This window comes from Oryctolagus cuniculus, chromosome 1 (assembly GCF_964237555.1).
Source record: "Oryctolagus cuniculus chromosome 1, mOryCun1.1, whole genome shotgun sequence".
Taxonomy (NCBI): domain Eukaryota; kingdom Metazoa; phylum Chordata; class Mammalia; order Lagomorpha; family Leporidae; genus Oryctolagus; species Oryctolagus cuniculus.
In genome coordinates, this window is record NC_091432.1 from 62,008,156 (window position 1) to 62,029,061 (window position 20,906).

The 20,906-nt window shown below is 36.8% G+C and overlaps 2 protein-coding genes across 2 annotated transcripts; one reads left to right on the forward strand and one right to left on the reverse strand.

The window, feature by feature from the left end:
* Positions 1 to 3,953: 3,953 nt before the first annotated feature.
* Positions 3,954 to 4,892, reverse strand: OR52J3 (olfactory receptor, family 52, subfamily J, member 3). The gene has a single exon (NM_001171440.1). The coding sequence runs from the start codon at positions 4,890 to 4,892 to the stop codon at positions 3,954 to 3,956; it is 939 nt and encodes a 312-aa protein (NP_001164911.1).
* A 14,064-nt stretch (positions 4,893 to 18,956) lies between these two features.
* Positions 18,957 to 19,895, forward strand: OR52E1 (olfactory receptor 52E1). The gene has a single exon (NM_001171439.1). It carries the CDS (start codon positions 18,957 to 18,959, stop codon positions 19,893 to 19,895), a length of 939 nt encoding a protein of 312 aa, NP_001164910.1.
* Positions 19,896 to 20,906: the final 1,011 nt, after the last annotated feature.

Below are 20,906 nucleotides of genomic sequence, written 5' to 3' on the forward strand. Positions count from 1 at the left end.
AGGAAGATGAGAACAAGAGAAATTAGAAAAAGCGTTGGAGATTTATGGGACACTATCACACGACCCAACATACAGATATTAGGAGTGCTTGAAGGTGTGAAGAGAATGTATTATAAGGCCTATTCAGTGAAATAATTACAAAAAAATCCCTAATTTGGAGAACGAAATGGATATCCAAGTACATAAGGCACATAAAACTCCTAATATACATGACCAAAAAATATCTTTAGCACAACACATTGAAATCAAACTTTCAACAGTAAAACATAAAGGGAAGACAGAAACCCTACAGGCTAGGAGAGAAAGGAGAGATATAGCCCAAGTCATAAAAGAAAGAAACTCAACCCAGAATACTGTACCCGACAAAGCTCTCATTTATGAATGAAGGTGAAAAAAGAACTTCCATAACAAACAGAAATTGAAAGAATTTGTCACCACTCATCCAGCCTTACAAATTATGCTTACAGGTGTACTGCACACAGAAACACAGAAGGATAGTCACCCTTATGAAATAATGTGAAGGCAGACATTCTCCCAGTATAACTACAAGGGACATATAAAGCCAAGAATAAGGGTATTCACAAGAAAATGACAGAGCCAAGTTGTTACTTATCAATAGTAACCGTGAAAGTAAATGAACTAAATTATCCAATTAAAAGATACAGGCTGGATATAAAGACAGACAGACTCTAATTCAATAGTAAAGAGGGAATTCAACCCCCCAATTTCATCGAGGGACAGATCAACTGGACAAAAAAAAATCATCAACAAAGAAACAGCAGAACAAGCTGACACTATGGACCAAATGGACCTAACTGATATCTACAGAACTTTTCATCCCACAGTTGCAGAATACACATTCTTTTCATCAGTGCATAGAACTTTCTCTAGGATAGACCATATGGTAAGTCATAAAGTAAGTCTCATCAAAGTCCAAATAATTGAAATCATACCATGCATCTTTTCTGATCACAATGGAATAAAACAGGAAGTTAACAACTCAAGAATCTCTAGAATATATGCAAACACATGGAGACTTGAAATAATCCATACAAAACACAAGTTGCAACATACTGTAGCAATGAGGTTCATCCAGAAGCTCCACACATAGGTATTAGCTTAGGGAAAGGGGCTGTTCAATTTTGCCTAGTGTTAGTTTTATCACAGCATGTTTGGTGTTGAGTTCCAAGGCAACATTTTGTGCTTATTTCTCTGACTTACCCACTCTGCAACAATTAGAGTATTTCTTTATCCTGTACTGCCAATGTTGGAGGAGGGGTGGTTGAGGTAATGCATTAACTGCCAAAGTCAATATGTGTCCAGAGGATCTGTCTATAGGCAGTATGCCAAGGACCGCCAGCATTGGATTTCACCATAGTGAACCTGGTACAGTACATCAGAGCCTACACTTAACTCCCTTTGCATTCAATAAATGGGAAATATTTCTCCCCAAGCTTTGCTGTTTGGAATTGGTGGAATGGTCCACTCTCTCCATCTTGCCTTACTCCTGAATCTCTTCATTGCTATGCTAAAATCCAGTATTGTAATCTCTTACACCTATCTGATTTCCCTAGCTTTTGTGAAGATATTTTCATGTGTGAATAGTTGTTCATATAAAAATTTTTGTGGGGATATTACCAATAGAGGGTTTTCCTATGCCATAATGTTACACCACCCCCTTTCTATTTTTTGTTGTGGTTGTTAAAGATTTATTCATTTGTACTGAATTCTTAGGACTACAGTAAATGGGTAAAGTGTTATGAAGAAAGAAAGTTAAAATCCATTGAAGAAAGACAAGAGTTTAATCTTTATTTTAAAATTTTTATAGGTAAATATGGAAAGAATTCATAAGAAAATGGCTAAAGAGGTAAAGTTTTAAAATATCTTAGAAGTCATAGAGATATAAAGTTCTAGAATATAAGAACTTACTGAATACTGAACATTATTTAAATAAATTATTACCCTAAATGCAACATAATACAATTTTAGGATATCAGAATGCTTAACAAAGAATGAAATAAAATAATGGAAAGCATGAAGCTGAAGGGAGAGAAAAGAAAAGAAAAAGAAAAATATGGGAAATGGATAATTTTAAGAGTGAATTAAAAATGAAGTTCAAGAAAACAGACATGTGATTGATTATAATTCTGCTCCCTTACAATTCTACTTCACTCCATAAATGATGGGGTTGAGTGAAGGTAGGAGAAATAAATTAACAAAAATGTACCCAGATTAACAGGGTAACTTATAAAAGTTCCTGGAAAATGGAAATAGAAATTGGATTGATTTTGGTACAAAACTTTTGAAATCCATGAGTTTTTTCTTAATACCTATTTTCTTTTTTTTTTACTTTTATTTAATGAATATAAACCTATTTTCATGAACTCTGAATACCTCTTGTATGAAAGAATGTACAGCTTATTTTCTAATTTAAAAATAATAACATTAATACCTACTGATATATCAACATGTAAATGAAATTAATGCCACAAAGCAATGTATTCTAATCTATATAAGTTAACCACAATGGATCCAACTAAAATAATGCAATTGACAATAAAACTAAGCATTTATATAGTGATATCAGAAAAACAGGTACTGTACTTCATCTCTGGAAAAACAGGAAATAAACTTGTTGGAGAAGAATTCCAGGTGATTTGTTTTTAATTTTTTGTTTTCTTTATTAAGTATTATCTTAGAGATGAGTGCAATATAAAATATTAATTCCAGATTGCAAGAACAAATGATCAGTATTGTGATAATGATATATATTACGTATATAAAGAAGAGTGACAAGTTTCATGATACAAAACGTCTTTGCATGGTCTTTGGGAGTTTTATTAAGTCAATCAAAAGCTTTCACCTGAAAAGTGGCTATTGGTATCTTGGTCTGACGATTTTTACCTTAACATCTGTGGGAGAACTACAGTCAGTCTAGGATAAGAGGTCTTCAATTTGAAGAATAGATTATTCAGGGTCAAATGTTAATTGAAAGACTGAAACTGAATAAAGTAATAGGCAAAGGCAGCATGTATCTCATAGATTACAAAAAAAAAAATTCACTATATGTAACTAGGTAGCAAGCCCATACCTAGCATTATGCTATGGGCCTAATGGCAGAGGGCAATTCAGTGATAAATTGCTGCTGGTATTAATGGTAAACAGTTCTGAAATTATGTGTTTCATAATACAAGTTATTTGTTTTGGCCATCATTGCATGAATCTTATATATTTGGCAGATCTTCCACTTCAAGCCACAGATTTGGTAGGGAATGTTTTGAACCTAAGGTTGTGACTCTATAAAGGCAAACAGAGTGCAAGGGCCACAGAGCCAGACATCAGTGTGAATGTGGTTCCTCGATTTAGCCCCAGCATTTATAATTTTTCAAGATGTACAATAAATATAAAATTAGTATAAACTAAAAGAAAATTGAAAAGAATGGAAGCATGAGAGAAAGACAGGAGAAGAAAACCTGAAGGGAAGGGATGGGAAGGGAAGGGAAGGAGGGAGGGATGGAGGGAGGGAGGATGGAATGAAGGAAAGAAGGAAGGAAGGAAAGGCAGACTAGAGAAAGAAAAAAATAAGTAGTTTACAGGGTGAAATCTCCAGTACAATGTATCCCAAATGACAAAGTAGCAAGACCCAGTATTATATATTCCCCTGAAAATAAGTAGCTTTTTACTATCAGGAATTATGCATGAGGCCATGCACAGAGGCCACATATCTCTCTCCAAGGGGGTCCTAACATAGATGGTCCATGAATCCTTGAACTTGAAAGACAATAGTTACTGGAATTCTTTGGACCCATTAGTCAGTAGCTAGGTTCAAATCAACTTGTATTGCAAGTTGGTAGCAATAAGATAAGAGCAAGGAGATACTGAGACAAGAACATAAGAATATTCCTAGGAAGATTAAAATCCTTAATAAAACAAAGTGGCAAGAGTATTAGTTTTTAGTTTTTAGTAAACACAGAGAGCACTCGCTCCCGTATCTGTTTGGTCCTTACTCCATAAATGATTGGGTTGAGTGAAGGTGGGAGAACTAAATAGAGATTGGCAATAAGAATGTGAAGGTAGTGTGGTATGTTGTGACCAAATCGGTGAGTGAGGAAAGAGAATATTGAGGGGATATAGAAAACACAGAGGACTGCCATATGAGACCCACAAGTGCTTAGGGCTTTTACTCGTGCATCCTTGGAAGGGAGATGAAAGACGGCCTGGAGAATATAAACATATGAGATGCCAATAAGGACCAGGTTCAGAAGAAAGAGGGTGACTACAAAGAGCCCATAGATGGTATTAATATGGATGCTTCCACAGGATAATTTTGCAATACCCATGTGCTCACAGTAGGAATGGGCTATTATGTGGGCCTGACAAAAGGGCAGGCGATAGATGAGAAAGACCAGGGGAAGTATAAACATAGCTGGACGAATGACAATACACAAACTGATGCCCATTAGCACCCTAGAGGTCAATATGGTAGTGTAATGGAGTGGAGCACAGATGGCTACATAACGGTCAAAGGCCATGGCCAGCAGGACCTCAGCTTCCATGCCAGTGAATGCATGGATCAAAAACATCTGGGCCACACAAGCCCCAAAGTTAATCTCGTGAGCATCAAACCAAAAGATACCCAACATGCGGGGCACAGATGTTGTGGAAAGGGCCAAGTCAACTGAGGAAAGTATGGCCAAAAAGTAGAACATGGGCTCCCGGAGGGATGGCTCTGTCTGGATGACAAGTAGATTTGTGGTGTTTCCCAATAAAGCCACAAGGTAAATAGAACAGAAAGGCAGGGAGATCCAGACATGGACATCTTCCAGACCGGGGATTCCAACGAGGAAGAATGTGGCTGGGTGAAAAATGCTCCCGTTGTTGTGATATATCATCATGCACTGGTCAGAAGAGGAGAAACTTTCTCCTGTTGAGAGAAAAGCAGAGGCAGAGAATATGATAGAGATGGTGGATCCATTGCCAGCTCTGTTTTAGCACAGAATTGAAGTCACTTTTACTTGTGATATAGAAATCATATATTGAGTTATTCTCTTAGCCATTTAAATAGAGTAGGGTGTTACCAAATTCAGAATTTTTATTCTTCCTGCTGACTATGGAGGTTTGAAGCAAATTCAATTAAATTTGTAACAATTCAACATTTCTCTTCACTTGAGAAGATACTCTCTGGTGAGTGACACTGGAAACATCAATACTGTAAAGTGAGTGCACTACAGAGGCAATCACAAAGCCCTGGTACAATCTGTACAAGAAATAAATTATGGACTTAAGTGTATTGACACTAACACAATGAAATCTACTTTTTTCTGACTCCTCATTACTGACTGGCATAAACTCTGGCCCGAACCATGTAGCCTCACAGATACTGAAATAGATGTTCTCAGACAAGTGCTGGTCCCTGGATATGCCTGCACAGTACCTTGGAATAAATTTAACCAAGAACATCAAAGATCCCTATAATGAAAACTATAAAACATTAAAGAAAAAATAGAAGGAGACAAAAAAATGTGTAAAAATCTTTCAAGTTCAAGGATTGGAAGAACAACATCATCAAAATGCCCATACTACCAAAAGCAATTTATAGATTCAGTATGATCCCAATGAAAACACCAACAGCATTCTTCTCAGAGCTAGAAAAAATGATGCTAATATCCATATGGACCCCAAATAGCTTAAGCAATCTTAAAAAAAACAAAAATAAAGCTGAAGGCATCACATTGCCAGATCTCAAGACATACTACAGGGCAGTTATAATCAAAACAGCCTGGTACTGGCACAAAAACAGTCATGTAGATCAATGGAACAGAATGGAAACTCCAGAAATCAATCCACCCATCTACAACCAACTTATCTTTGACAACAGAGCAAAAATCAATCTCTGGAGCCAAGACAGTCTCTTCAACAAGTTGTGCTAGGAAAACTGGTTCTTCACATGCAGAATTATGAAGCAAGACCACTACCTCACACATTACAGAAAAATCCACTCAAAATGGGTCAGAGACCTAAATCTATGACATGATGTCATCAAATAACTAGAGGACATTGGAGAAACTCTGCAAAACATTGGCATAGGAAAAGATTTCTTAGAAAAGACCCCAGAAGTATAGGCAAACAAAGTTCATTAAATTATTCATGTTCTATAAAATTATAGATACCTGGTCAAGAAAAGCATCATAGAAAGATAATGGCAACACCAAAGCTATTGAGTTCCTTCGGCTTTCTCTGCACTTAAATCTAGGAGCCCTCTCTACTAGCTTCATTTCTTTCTACTGCAAAGAAATTAATTTCATCTTTTGAAATTTATAGGATGTCATACGTCTTGGGTCATCCTGTGAGATTTCATACAAGACTTTTAAACTGAATAAATAATTTAATATAGAACTTTTGTGTATATATATGTACATTTTAGTTTTATGCATTATGATTTAACAAATAACTTGTTTCTGCTTGTGGTTCATGTTAGCCACATGATCCAGCACTCAGCCTGCCCTGGAAATGTATAACTCCATTGACTGCTACACCTACTCACCAAAAATTTAGCAGCTGATTCTCTTCATTCTTCCCCAGGATTCAAGATCACACAAAATATCAAGCTGCACGGAACTTTCTCCAAATTATGAGTACAGGAAAGCATGTTTATATTCGGTCTCTAGCACCTAAGGGATGCTGCTAAGAGCACATCCCTTTAGTCTTAACTTTAGACGGAGCTCTGGGATTGAGTCCTTAGAGACTGCTCACAATCTCCTGGTTGATGCTCCATAAGCAGAAAAGCCCAAGGACATAGAGGCAAGCGAAGAGTATGTAAATAAACACCAAAAAAAAAAAAAAAAAGAGGACAAAAAGCACAGTTACTGTCATCTATTCTTGACAAGCATCAAAATACATAACTGCATTTCTAGTTGACAAAATTAGTAAATTTAATTTCAAATGTTTAATCAGGATGACAGGATTCTTTTTTGACTTCGGATATTTCTATTTTATACCCTGATACTTTTCCAACATAATTTAACTGTTTTCAGTTCCCCTGGTTTGCACAAGGACACAGAGCCATGATCATTTGTCCATACTGTTAACTCCCTGCAAGTTCCCCACCTCTTCCACCAAAATGTTCTACATAGAACTTTAAGAATCTATTCATTACAGTATAAATTCTCTATCCTGGAGTCAAACTGGTGGTGTTCGAAACCTGGCTTTGTCATGTAATAGTGTTGTGGCTTTGTGTTATTTATCTATCATGCACATCTCAATTTCCTTAACTGTAAAATATGGGAATAATAACTGCACTTCCCTAATTAAGAAAACTTGAGACATAAGTTAGATTTTTCTGAGGCATTTAGAATGCTGTTTTGTACATAGTAAGCTGTCAATCATAGACTTTTTAAATTATTACTATCATTTTAGTCTTCAACTCATAAGACAGAGTGCTCAGATGTGAGTTATGCAAAACAGATTAAGGAATCACTTACACTACCAATTCTGTAGCTATTTCTCTATTGAATGCTCTAGTGATACCAAACGTTTTCTGTCTATTTTTCAGTCAATAATGTTTATATTATATAGTTCCTATTAGAATGTGATTGATTTTTTCAGAGTGAAAAAGTTAGATCTCTTATCACATAGTTGAGCTTTGTAAGAATCTCCAAAAGACAGCATCAGGCTTTGGAAACAAAGCATGAGAAGTCATCTTTTTTTCAGACTTTTTCTATCTTCTTCAGCATTCCATTTAAACATTAAAGCTATCTCCTCCAAATTCACCATTTTTATTTACCTATACATATATACGATGAGATATTCTCTTGGATCTAATCATATCATCATGCCTAATCAAAATCAATCTTAAGATATTTGCACAATGGGTCATTTCTTTTCTCTGTGTGAGTAAGGAAGTCTCAAAAGTTCGAAGCTCACTTTCTCTCCCCGCCCCCCGTAACTTTGCATTGTAGATAAATACATAAGTCTTTAAAGTTGAAAGCTGTTAAGGATATACTGGCTCCATTTGAAGAGCATCTTTAAAAAAATGATGATAAGAAACAGAATTTCAACACCATATATTAAAAATGAATTGCTCTCCAATGATACCATTTAGTTATTCAAACAGCATTTGAATATAAAATAAAATCAACTTATTGTTGTTGGAGTCGATAAATCATCTTTAATGATTAATGAATTTTTTTTTCAAAATCCTATAATGTAAAATTTTCCAGCAGATACAGATTTAACTCCATTCCTCTTAGTTACTTTCCTCCTAGTGCCCTCAGTTCTGTAGCTCTACACCGAACTGATTACTCTTCATGTGTCTTTGTAGAATACCTGTACCCCTCTCCTGTTCTTGGACTCCTGCACCCACATGGAAGACCCAGAAGTTCCTGGCACTTGGTTTCTATCTGTCCAGCTCTGGGAATTGCAGCCTTTTGGGAAGTTAGCCAGTGGATGGAAGATCTCTCTCTCTCTCTCTCTCTCTCTCTCTCTCTTTCTCTTTCTTTAAGTATTTCTGCTTTTAAATAAGTGGATAAATCTTTTAACATTTTTTAGGTTTACAAAAATATGAAATTAAATGGTAAGTTTATATTGGCGTGATTTTTCTGAAATCCATACAAAATTTTTTTCATATTGCATGTTGCCACAAAATATTTAAAGGCCCTTTGACTTTGAAATCAATCATGGATTTCTAAAAAAAATTGCACCAAAGTAAACTTTTATGTAATTGAATTTTACTGTGAACTTTTAAAAGAACTCTCACATGTATACATTTGGCAGAGAAATAGAGAATAGGATATAATGTTTAAGATAAATGAGGGCATTGAGACATAATTTTTTTAGATATTTTATTTATTTATTTATTTATTTGAGATGTAGAGTTACAGGCAGAGAGAGGGAGAGACAAAGAGAAAGGTCTTCCATCCTCTGGCTCACTCTCCAAATGGCCACAATGTCCGGAGCTGGACTGATCCAAAGCCAGGAGCCAGGAGCTCCCTCAGGGTCTCCCACGTGGGCACAAAAGGCCTAACCACTTGGGCTATCCTCCACTGCCCTCCTAGGCCACAGCAGGGAGCTAGATTGGAAGAGAGGCATCCAGGACACGAACCTGTGACCATATGGGTTACTGGTGCCACAGGCAGAAAGGAAAGTTAGCCTACTATGCCACAGTGCTGGCCCAAGACAAAATCTGAAAAAGTTCTTAATCTGATTGTTCAAGAAATATAAAGGTTGTGTGTTGAATTTTATGAAAATAGAATTTAACTTTTTTATTTTTCCAAAAATAGCATTGCTTTAGTTTCTAAAACTATTCACTAATTTCACTTTCATCTTCTCACATATATATTTAGCAAATTTTCTAAACTAAGTATGTGTTACTTAACTAACCAGAAATATTGCATATGCATAGCACACATAATGAAATGTAAGACACCGTGACTGTGAGACAAACCATTGTCTTTGTTTCAGTGAAATGAAACAATGGCCATTATAACCATTACATGACCTGAAATGCCTTGAGAAAAAACAGTTACAATCAGAGAAAAGTTCAATTGTGAAAGACATTAACATTTTAGAATGTATGCGTTACATATTATTGTATGCTTCCTATAATAAACATCTTCCATTTTCCTATCAAAGGGACAATTTACATAGACTAAGAATCACTCTTCTTGGTGCATAATTGTGAGTATTAACAAATATAGGGTCATGTGACTCTCGCATCATCACATGCAGCATATACAACAGTTCAATTACTCTAAGATTCTCTTGCGTTCACCTGTAATCCATCTCTCCCCAGACCACCAGACTCTGGCAACCCTGGCCCTTCTCTTCATGGTTCTATGGCTTTGCCTTTTCTAGAAAGTCAGTCGGGAGCTTTTTGAGTCTGGCTTCTTTCACTCAGCAGAGTACATTTGAGGTTCATCCATATCCCTACATTATGAATAGTTAATTATTTGTATTGCTGAGTAGTAGTCTAACATGGATGAAATACAGATGGTTCATTCACTCACTAGTTGAAAGGAATTTAGGTTTATTCAGGTTTTTGGATATGATGAATGAAGCTGTCATCAACATTTATCTACAGTTTGTTCACTAAACATATTTTTCTTTCATTTCCCTTTGCTAAATTCTGAGAATTGGTGATAGAAACTTGGCCTAGTGATGAAGATATCGATTAAAATGTGTGTGTTCCACTTCAGAGTGTCTGGTTTCTATACCTAGATGTGGCTCCTGATTTCAGATTCCTGCTGATCTGGACCTGTTAAGGCAGTGGTGATGACTCAAGTAATTGGGTTCCTGATGCCCATGTGAAAAAACTGTTGTGCTCAAGCATCCTAGTTTAGGCCTGGATGCTTCCATTTGAAGAGTGAACCACTGATTGGTAAGAAACTAACATTACGGCTGGCGCCACGGCTCAATAGGCTAATCCTCCCCCTGCAGCACTAGCACCCTGGGTTCTAGTCCCGGTCGGGGCACCAGATTCTGTCCCAGTTGCCCCTCTTCCAGGCCAGCTCTCTGCTGTGGCCCGGGAGTGCAGTGGAGCATGGCCCAAGTCCTTGGGCCCGGCACCCGCATGGGAGACCAGGAGAAGCACTTGGCTCCTGGCTTCGGATCAGCGCGGTGCGCCGGCCGCAGAGGACATTGGAGCGTGAACCAATGGAAAAGGAAGACTTTTCTCTCTGTCTCACTCTCTCACTGTCCACTCTGCCTGCCAAAAAAAAAAAAAAAAAAAAAAGGAAACTAACTTTAACTAGCCACTTAGAACGTGCAGATTTTATTACTATGCTCCCTACAGTCTCTACTTCATATCTTCTTCAAAATGGCCTACACTGTTGGTACTACTCTCATCCTTAGTTTTCTAGCTGAGAAAAATGGGATGTAGAAATGATTAGAAAATCATTCAAGATGATAGTGTTATTGTATAGGAAATCCAATATTTGAACTGAAGTTAACTGACCCCAGAACTGAGTATTCTTACAACTTCTTTATATGGTCTTTGTAATATAGACATGCAAAATTGGCAAGGAATAAAGTGAGAGGAATAACCATGCACAGAAGACCATGTTATCTATCCATAGAGTCAAACTTTTTTTTCAGATTTATTTATTTATTTGAAAGAGTAACACAGAAAAAGAGGGAGAGGCAAAGAGAGAGAGAGAGAGAGAGAGAGAGAGAGAGAGAGAGATGTCTTCCATCTGCTGGTTCACTCCCCAATTCGCTGCAACGGCCAGAGCTGCACCAATCCAAAGCCAGGAACCAGGAGCTTCCGCAAGGTTTTCCTATGCTGGTGCAGGGGCCCAAGGACTTGGGCCATCTTCTACTGCTTTCCCAGGCCATAGCAGAAAGCTGGAAGGGAAGTGCAGCAGCCAGGACTAGAACTGGTCCCCATATGAGATGCTGGCACTGCATGTGGTGGCTTTAACCACTATGCCACAGTGCCAGCCCTGTCAAACTTCCAATGAATAGAAAACACTTATAGCCAATGAATAGGAATAGTGAGAGCTGAGTCTGAAAAAGGAATTCCAAATCCCAGAATTTCCTGTGTTAACTTAGGTTATTTAATATGGATGGAAAACTGTTTGTATCTAGAAAACAACAAGCCTTAGAATTTTGCTGTAAAATTATACATAGAGGAAAATGGAAGTACCTATCATATCGCCATATCGCTAATATAACTTGTCTCCACATCTGTAAGTTATTACAGGTAAATCCTATCCATGTCAATTTGCACTTCTGTTTGGCCAGACCTGGGTCCAGGGGTCTTCTTTGTCAGTCTCACAGGATTTAACCCCATAGTGGCTGCCATTTAGTGTAGACCATGGAATTAACTCTATTTTTACAAAATTGTAAGTAACTAGAACCTTAACATAAAGCTACTCTCTTTGTAATAAATAAAAAGTAAATATAGTGCTGTGCTGCTTAATAGGGTTCTCCAATCTCTTTATGAAAAACGAAGTGTTGCAGCTGAATTTTCTCTTGATTTTGGTCTGCATTATGGTCAAATACAAGAGAGATGATCAAATATGGCTGATATCACTGGGCTTAATATCTATATGTACAATATAGATCAATTTCTGAATATCAGCAGTTTTTAAATGGATACCAGTTCACTTTATAACACATAGACTATTTGAGGTATTTAAAATTTATATACAAAGTGATTGTATGGTTGGTTGATCAAGTGTAATATCTGCTTCTGCAATGGGTTGTGGGTAATGAAATAGAGTTGGTGGTGATGCAATTACTTCCAGAAGTGACCCCCAAAGTGAGCATCATGACATCTAAAAGGCTTATTCTTTTCCAACTGTGACTGAGCCATAGCCTTCACCCAGACATCTCAGATTACAAAAAACACAAATGAGGGGCCTGCTGCTCTGGCATAGATTAAGCCTCTGCCAACAGTGCTGGCAACCCACAGGGCTCCACTTCCAATCCAGCTCTCTGCAATGCACTTGGGAAAGCAGCAGAAGATGGCCCAAGTGTTTGGGTCCCTGCACCCATGTGGGAGACCCAGAAGAAAGTCCTGCTTGGTTTCAGCCTGGCCCAGCCCTGGCCATTGTGGCCATTTGGGGAATAAACCAACAGGTAGATGGAAGACTTCTCTTTCTCTCTCTGCCTCTGCCTCTCTGTAACTCTGCCCTTCAAATAAATAAATAAATCTTAAACAAAACCCAACAAATTAGACAGTCTTTGCACAATATAACTCATGAAACCTGTGTGTGTGTTTGTATTTCTGTGTCTCCTTTAACATCAGAATGGCTATAACACTTCTTTTATTTTTTTCACCTTGATGTGTTTACCACCCTCATATATTGCCAGAAATATGGAGCCATATAAATTATTCTAAAATAGAGATATTGCAATGTGATTACCATAAAAAGAGGGACAAGAAATAAAACTCTTTGGAACTATTATGAACAGCTATATGGCAACAAATTGTAAAATCTAAAAGAAAGGGATAGATTTCTGGACATGTTTGATTTATGAAAATTGAGGCACAAAGACAGAAAACCTGAGTCGACCAATAACCCAGGCTGAAATTCAATCAGTAATACGTAATCTCCCCACAAAGAAAAGCAAAGAAGAGTGCAGGGCTGGGTGGCTTCACTACTAAATTCTGTCAACTTTTAAGGAATAACTAACATGGATTCTCAAACTATTCAATACCAGTGAGTGCCTGGGGGGAGGGGAGTGGCAGGAGAGGGAGAGAGAAGGATATAGGGAGCAGTAAAGTGAGCCAGCCAACCTGCCAACCAGGCCGTTTTGCCTAATCACCCCTGTTTCTTTGTGATTTGAACTTTGACATGGGACATTAAGGACAGATCTAGAAATAGAGGGATTTTGAAGACAAGCAAGGCAGTCAAGCCCTTGTCATAGCCTCTCTTGCATAGACATAAGTCCCTACATCATAGGTCGCCTCCACGGCTAGCCGTGCCATGCTTCAGATTTACATGATATCTAACATCACTGCCTTTGGGTATCTCTATTCTCCAGGGAGCATCTATGTTTTTGCATTCCATTTTAAGGACAGTGGTTATAACATAAGGCTCTCATTTCAGTCAAAGTGGGTGAGAATGGAAACATCCTGGGACAGGTGAACCAGCTCCTCTAGACAACTTTGCTGGTAAGTCTGTCTTTGGGACTAGAAAGCCATCACTATGATAAGAACTATTTTATTGTGATATTCCATTGAGATTTAGGTTAAGAAGGTAAAATAGTCAACAAGAAATGAAAAATGAAAGATTACCAAATATGAAAGACATTAGTGATCCCATAGTATAACAATATACCAATTCACAGAAGCTCAGATGTGTGTGCTCCAATAAAGATTAATTAGATAATAATCTGAAATTTTTGGAGAAGGATGTGTATCTGTGTGTGTACTTATGCAAATACCTTTATAACTTTCTTGCTGCCTGCCTTTAATTATTTGTTTGTCTTTTGATAGACCATCTGACTTTAATCTCTTGCATATTGCACTCATATTTTAACCTTTAATCCTTGCTTTCTCCTAGCTGTAACTATTTCAAATCTATCCTCTGAAACTTAACCTAACTTTGTAGATCTCTTAATCTTCCACTTCCCTCTTGACATGGAAGCATCACAACACATCTAACGTGGTGATTTGAAACACCAGAACAATAATCTTTAAATTCCCAAAGCAATTACAATAGTATCTTTGAATCCCCCAAAATGTATAGGAATTAAATGGTTATTTGGGGATATGATTGTCATTTATAGCCCTTCTTTATACCCCATGGAACTTTGGTCTTCTTAATTTTTACTTGTTGAGTATTATGATTAGTGGCTAATTAAGCCTTTGAATATAGAATGGATTAAAATTATGGCTTTGCAAGAGCTGATGAAGAGAGAGAAGGGGAGGAAGGAGATTCGGAGGGAAGCAGAGGAGGGAAGGAAGTGGTTGTCTTCTTGCAACAGCATCTATGGGATCCATGCAATTCATTCTTTTTATATTAATAAAAATTTTTCAGAAATCCAGCCCCCAAATTTTCTAAACATTCTAGTTTAGGATACCTAAGAAATATTCTATCTAAATATAATTATAATTCTATAAATTACTTCACATTATTTCCTAGTTGGAATTTAATAAATACTACAAACATAATGAAACATAAAAAGGAAATTTAGCACATAATTTGTTATAATTTTAATTTATTTTGATTTTTAATATATCGCCCAGATTCATTTACAGTTTCTGAATTAAATCTGCAGCTTATCATTAAAGAAAGTATATGAATATTGACAGTTTGAAAAAAACAGAACTATCATTTAACAGAAACTTTTCCAGTTCCAAAGTTTGAACTCTCTTATCACATATCCAAAAGCTGTTTTTGTCTATCTGAGCCCAGAATATAGGCAAAGAAATCTCTTTTATAAGTTTTAACTTCATAATTGTAACTCTTGGGTATATATCATCATCATCAATCATCATATCTTCTATGCAAATTTATTATTCTTCCCTTGTCTCTAGCATTATCATAGAAGTTTACGGAAAAGTCCCTGATCATTTAAAGTGCTATTCTTGATATGAATAGGGCCCAAAAAGAAAATATTTTTCCTTGATTAGCTGGTAGTTTTGCACAGCAGTTGTGAAATCCATGGAAATCTTCAGCTTGAAGCTGGAGAATAATAAGAGTTCCAAGAGCCTGCATTGCTCATTTCTGAAAGAGAGAAAATGAGTTACCCAGGTCAATACTGTATACATTTTGCTATTCATTTTCCCTTTACAGGATAGTGCAGACTTGTGCTAATCCTAAGAAAGATTTACTAGTCTTATTGTTATTATATTTGACATATAATGGTCATTTTTTCCTTAAGATACATTTTTTGAGAATTATTAAGTTGTATGTTTAAGTGATTGGAAGATTAAATGCAGTGAAGCAAAAAGTTCCCCACATGTAACCTCAGAGAGTAGGGATAAAGCACTGCAGATCAGAAAGCAGCAGGGTAGAGCGTAGAATCAATATCCATACTTTTCTTTCAATACTGCAATGAAAGGAAGGGAAAATATGAAGTCAGAATTTAGAGATACTGAATCACACTTTGCTATATTAATTTCATTTGTAGAAAATGAACACATTTCAACTAATAATTGCTTTTGTGTGTTATTGTATCCTGACACATTTCCTTGTATAGCTAAAGATTCAGAATCTCCAGTGTCAGGATTTCCATCTGACACTACACTGGGCTTATTACGTAGTCACAGTTAGAAGCCCTTTGCTATGAAGCCACCTCTTAGTGTTTGATTACAGGGATCTAATGGGAAGCCTTAGTTCATTCCCTGTCTACTTTAATGTATTGTAGCTTTAAAGGGCAGTTCAGCTGTTCTCGATTTAACTGCCTAGTAGCGTGCTGCCACACAGGACAAGTTCAATAAAGCCATGATATTTCCTCTCCAATTTTCAATCTCCGGTTCTAAATACAATGTTAAGTAAACATTTGACACTAAATAGAAAAATTATTAATGTTATGAATTAAGGGAAAGTAACAGGCAATTTTCAAGAACGGTCAATATCTGACATAGAAATACGAAGTGGAGTGTGGGCATGAAAGAGGAAGAAGTAAGACAAGCAAAATAGTAAAAGATTACAATATTCCAGCATGATTTAGAACAGCCAGCTAGTATGTATGTTCTCAGTGACATGCCTTTAATATCTGAACTTTCTCTCTCTGGATGTAAAATTCAATCATATTGAATCTCATCCTTCAATTTGAGCCCAGTATACCCTACGCTGGAGGTGTTTTAATTATAAATAACCAGTTGATTATGTTCGCTAAATTCTTAGATGGCAACATGACATATTGCAACAACCGTGGATTTTGAATCTGAACTCATTCTAGTATTTTGGAAGAGAGTTAACTAGGTGACTAAATGACTAGGTGACTATATGAACATCTAAGCCTCACTCTCTTCTTCATTATAATTAAGGCAATCATAACTTGTCATTCTAAAATTATGGAAATGAAATTAAAAGAAATAATGTATGCCAGATTTCTGACACTTATCTGCATTTAATTCATGCTCGTGAAGATTTATAAAATTGAATAACTCCAAAAATATCAGATACTATGCTAAGAATAATATTGACAGTGTCCTTTATCTACCTTTTATTTCCATTACACATTTATGCTTTATATATAAATTGTTCATCAGTTAAACTTACTTGAACACACTACAGAAAAGCATTCATTTCACTATAAAGTCTTTTTTTCACATTTTTGAGTCTGAAACTTTATTCTGCAGTGATCTTGTTTATATTTTGTTAGAAGTTTTCCTGAGTCAAATACATTTGTGAAATCACCAGTTAAATTCAAGAGAGTCTCTTATAACATTGATGTGCACTGTAAACATCTAAGAGTGGGAAAAAATAAATAAAACTCAGTAGAAATTTTCAATACCATTCATCTATGAGAAGTCATTCTTTGGAGCAAAGTATGAACAAGAAGCACATTAACTTCTCATAGATACGTGGTTCTTCACCCAGTCCAGTTTATAATATTCTTCAGAGCTGTGTTAACCAATAGCAAAGCAGGAACTGACAAGAGCACCCTAGAATATAAACAAGAATTAAAGAAGAATAATTGAAATGACTGTTAGGATGATAGTAAACCAGGAGTGAGACTAACTCAATGTCTAAGACAGAGCAGTTTCGCAGTTTCATACACTTGAAAATTACAGGAATGATTAAGTCATAAAAATGACACCGGGGTTGGGCATTTGACAGGAAATAAGGCACTGTTTGGTATGCCTATGTCACATATATCAGATTCCCAACTATTTTCCTGATTATATCTTCCTGCAAAATGCACACCCATGGAGGAGCATATGATGGTTAAAATAGCTGGGTTGCTGCCACCCAGGTGAAAAGACATGGACTGAGCTCCTGGCTGCTGGCTTCAGCTTGACCCAGACCAGGATGCTGCAGTTCTGTGTGTGTGTGTGTGTGTGTGTGTGCGTGTCTTTCTCTCTACTTTTCAAGTAATTTGTTACATTTTTAAAAAAATGACACCAAAAGTGCAGGTAACAGAAAAATAGACTGGTGGCACTACAACAAACTAAAAGGTTTTTGTGCAACAAAAGAAACAATCAACAGACTGAATGAAATGACATACTATATAATTAAAAGGTAAGTTTATTTTAATACAAACATATTTAGAACTCTGTGTGTGGTTCCTCATAATGCACATTTTCCATGAACTTCCAGACCCAAAAAGACAAATACTTTACATTTTCTCTGTTTGGTGGTTGCTAATGTAAAGAGTCCCCCCAAAAAGCTTTAGTCTATATGAACAAAATTGACATCTTATTCTTTGATTATTATTTATAACCCTTGTCTATATTCCTGTGGATCAGTGATCTTTCTATTTTTTTACTTGTAGAACTCTTTATTTAGAGGAATGTCAAGTCAGTGATTATAAAGTAAATGGAAAGTAGCCCATCTCAACATTTAAAAGAAAAATGTAAGGAAGGTAGAAGGAAGGAGGGAGCGAGGAAAGTATAATTATAATCTTAGAATTGTATCTATGAAATACATGGAATCTATTCTCTTTATGTTAGTAAAAAAGATAAGAAGTAAGTATCCAAAATACATATAGGAGGTTTCCTACAACTAAATGGCAAAAAAATCAATAATGTAATTTTAAAGTGGGCTAAATACTCGAACAGATAATTCTGTAAAGTCATACAGAAAATTATCAGATATATGAAGTGGAGCTAAACACATACATCAGCAGGAAAAGGTAATTCAAAACTATAATATCATGTCACACCTATTAGAATGACATATATATGTATATGTGAGTATATTTACATATATGTGTGTATGATAAAACAAATGTTGGCAGGGATGTAGAAAAAACAATACCCTTGTGCACTGATGGTGAGGATGCAACATAATGTGTCTATTATGTGAAACAATACAGAGATTCATCAAAATATTAAAATGGGACCATTATGTGATTCAGGAATATCACTTTTGAATCACATTATTCAATTATTAAAAATAATTGAAGACAGAATCTGGAATAGATATTAACACTCTCATTTTCATCACAGCTCTATTATCAATAGCCAAGATGTAGAACAAATTGCACAGAACTTCCCTAAAAGTAACACTATTGCATAGTACGTCTCTGAAGATCAAATATCTACCATTTTCTTGGTAATGTTGGTGTTTCTAAAGGTTTATTTAAGTATGTTGGCCATATGAATGGAAAAATGTAATTAATCTGATTAATTTTATTTAAAGCAAGCAAAAATAGCACATAGTCAAATTGTCACAAAAGTTATACTTATGTCATGATGGGTTTGGTTACTAGAAAATACAAATTACATTTTATGTAATTTTATAGGACATCAATGCCTTTGGATAAGAAGAACTGGAGCCTCTCAGGGAATTGGACACCTGGCCTGTGTGCAGCTATAAAAGGGCCACAGAAGCATGGTCCCTCCTAACAGCACACGGTTTCATCCCTACTATTTTTTCCTTCTGGGGATCCCAGGGCTTCAAGATGTACATATGTGGATTGGTTTTCCATTTTGTGCTGTATATTTGACTGCCCTCCTGGGAAACATCACAATTCTCTGTGTGATTCAGACTGAACAAAGTCTCCATCAGCCCATGTTTTACTTTCTGGCCATTCTGTCTTCCATTGACCTGGGCCTGTCCACATCCACCATTCCCAAGATGCTTGGCATCTTCTGGTTCAATCTGAAAGAAATCGCTTTTGAAGGATGTCTCATCCAGATGTTCTTTATCCACTTGTGCACTGGCATGGAGTCAGCTGTGCTCGTGGCCATGGCCTATGACCGCTACGTGGCCATCTGTAACCCTCTTCATTATACATTAGTGCTAACAAACAAGGTGGTGTCCATCATAGCATTGATCATCCTCCTGAGACCTTTAGCCTTTGCAATCCCCTTTGTTCTGCTTATTCTAAGACTTCCCTTCTGTGGACATCAAATCATTCCTCACACCTACTGTGAACACATGGGCATTGCCCGCCTGGCCTGTGCCAGCATCAAGGTCAACATAATTTATGGCTTATGTGCCATTTCTATCCTGGTGTTTGACATCATAGCCATTATCCTATCTTATGTCCAGATCCTCCGTGCTGTGTTCCACCTTCCTTCCAGAGATGCCCGACTGAAGGCACTTAGCACCTGTGGCTCCCATGTCTGTGTCATGTTGGCCTTTTATACGCCAGCTTTTTTCTCTTTCATGACCCATCGGTTTGGCAGGAATGTCCCCCAATACATTCATATTCTTCTTGCTAACTTTTACGTTGTCATCCCACCTGCTCTCAACCCTGTTATTTATGGGGTCAGAACTAAGCAAATCAGAGAACAAGTAATGAGAACATTCAAAAATAAATTATGAAACTTGGACTTCACAGATTAAGAGATCTGCTTAGAAGAAATGGAACTTACTCTCTACTTTTCAGCACCTGGGGGTAGTACAGTATCTTATGTACAGATTCATAAATCTTTCACTTACATCGGTGAGAAACGCCAAATAAATTATAATTAACATTTTATATAAGTATAGCTCCAACCATTTTTCCACAAATTCCAATGATATAACAAATAAATTGGAATCCACATGAAAAAGCATATGGAGTTAGTAGAAAGTGAGTAGTAAAGTAATACCATGCTTTTATAGAGTGCATATCATGAGTCAGGTATAATGTCATAATTTTGTGTTAACTCATTGAATTATTATAACTACAGTAAGAAATCATCACTACATAGTACCCCTTTTAATAGTTAAGAGAATCAAAAGAAGGATAATATATAATAGAGAGTATTAAGGAGAGGTGATTTGTAGGAAAAGGGGAGGTTAATATATACACAATCAAATCATTTAATTGGAAGAAATGAAAGGTTTATGAATCGCAAGAAAGCTGCATAAAAAGAACATAAACTCCATTTCTAAAGAGAGAACAATATTACTGAAAACTAGCATGAGTAAATGAGGAAAAAATACGAAGGCTTATACTGTTTTTTTTTTGTTGTTGTTGTCTGATCCACTTCAGGATATCTTGCTCATATGGGTTGGCTTATAGCAATACTACAAATTGAAAGTGAGAAAGGCTGGCACCGCTGCTCAATAGGCTAACCCTCCGCCTTGCGGTGCCGGCACACCGGGTTCTAGTCCCGGTTGGGGCACCGGATCCTGTCCCGGTTGCCCCTATTCCAGGCCAGCTCTCTGCTGTGGCCAGGGAGTGCAGTGGAGGATGGCCCAAGTGCTTGGGCCCTGCACCCCATGGGAGAACAGGATAAGTACCCGGCTCCTGCCATCGGATCAGCGCAGTGCGCCGGCCGCGGCGGCCATTAGAGGGTGAACCAACGGTAAAAAAGGAAGACCTTTCTCTATGTCTCTCTCTCTCAC

Excerpts from the sequence above, each read along its gene's own strand:
- OR52J3 (NM_001171440.1), bottom strand. The coding sequence starts at position 4,892 with ATGATATATCACAACAACGGGAGCATTTTTCACCCAGCCACATTCTTC.
- OR52E1 (NM_001171439.1), top strand. The coding sequence starts at position 18,957 with ATGGTCCCTCCTAACAGCACACGGTTTCATCCCTACTATTTTTTCCTT.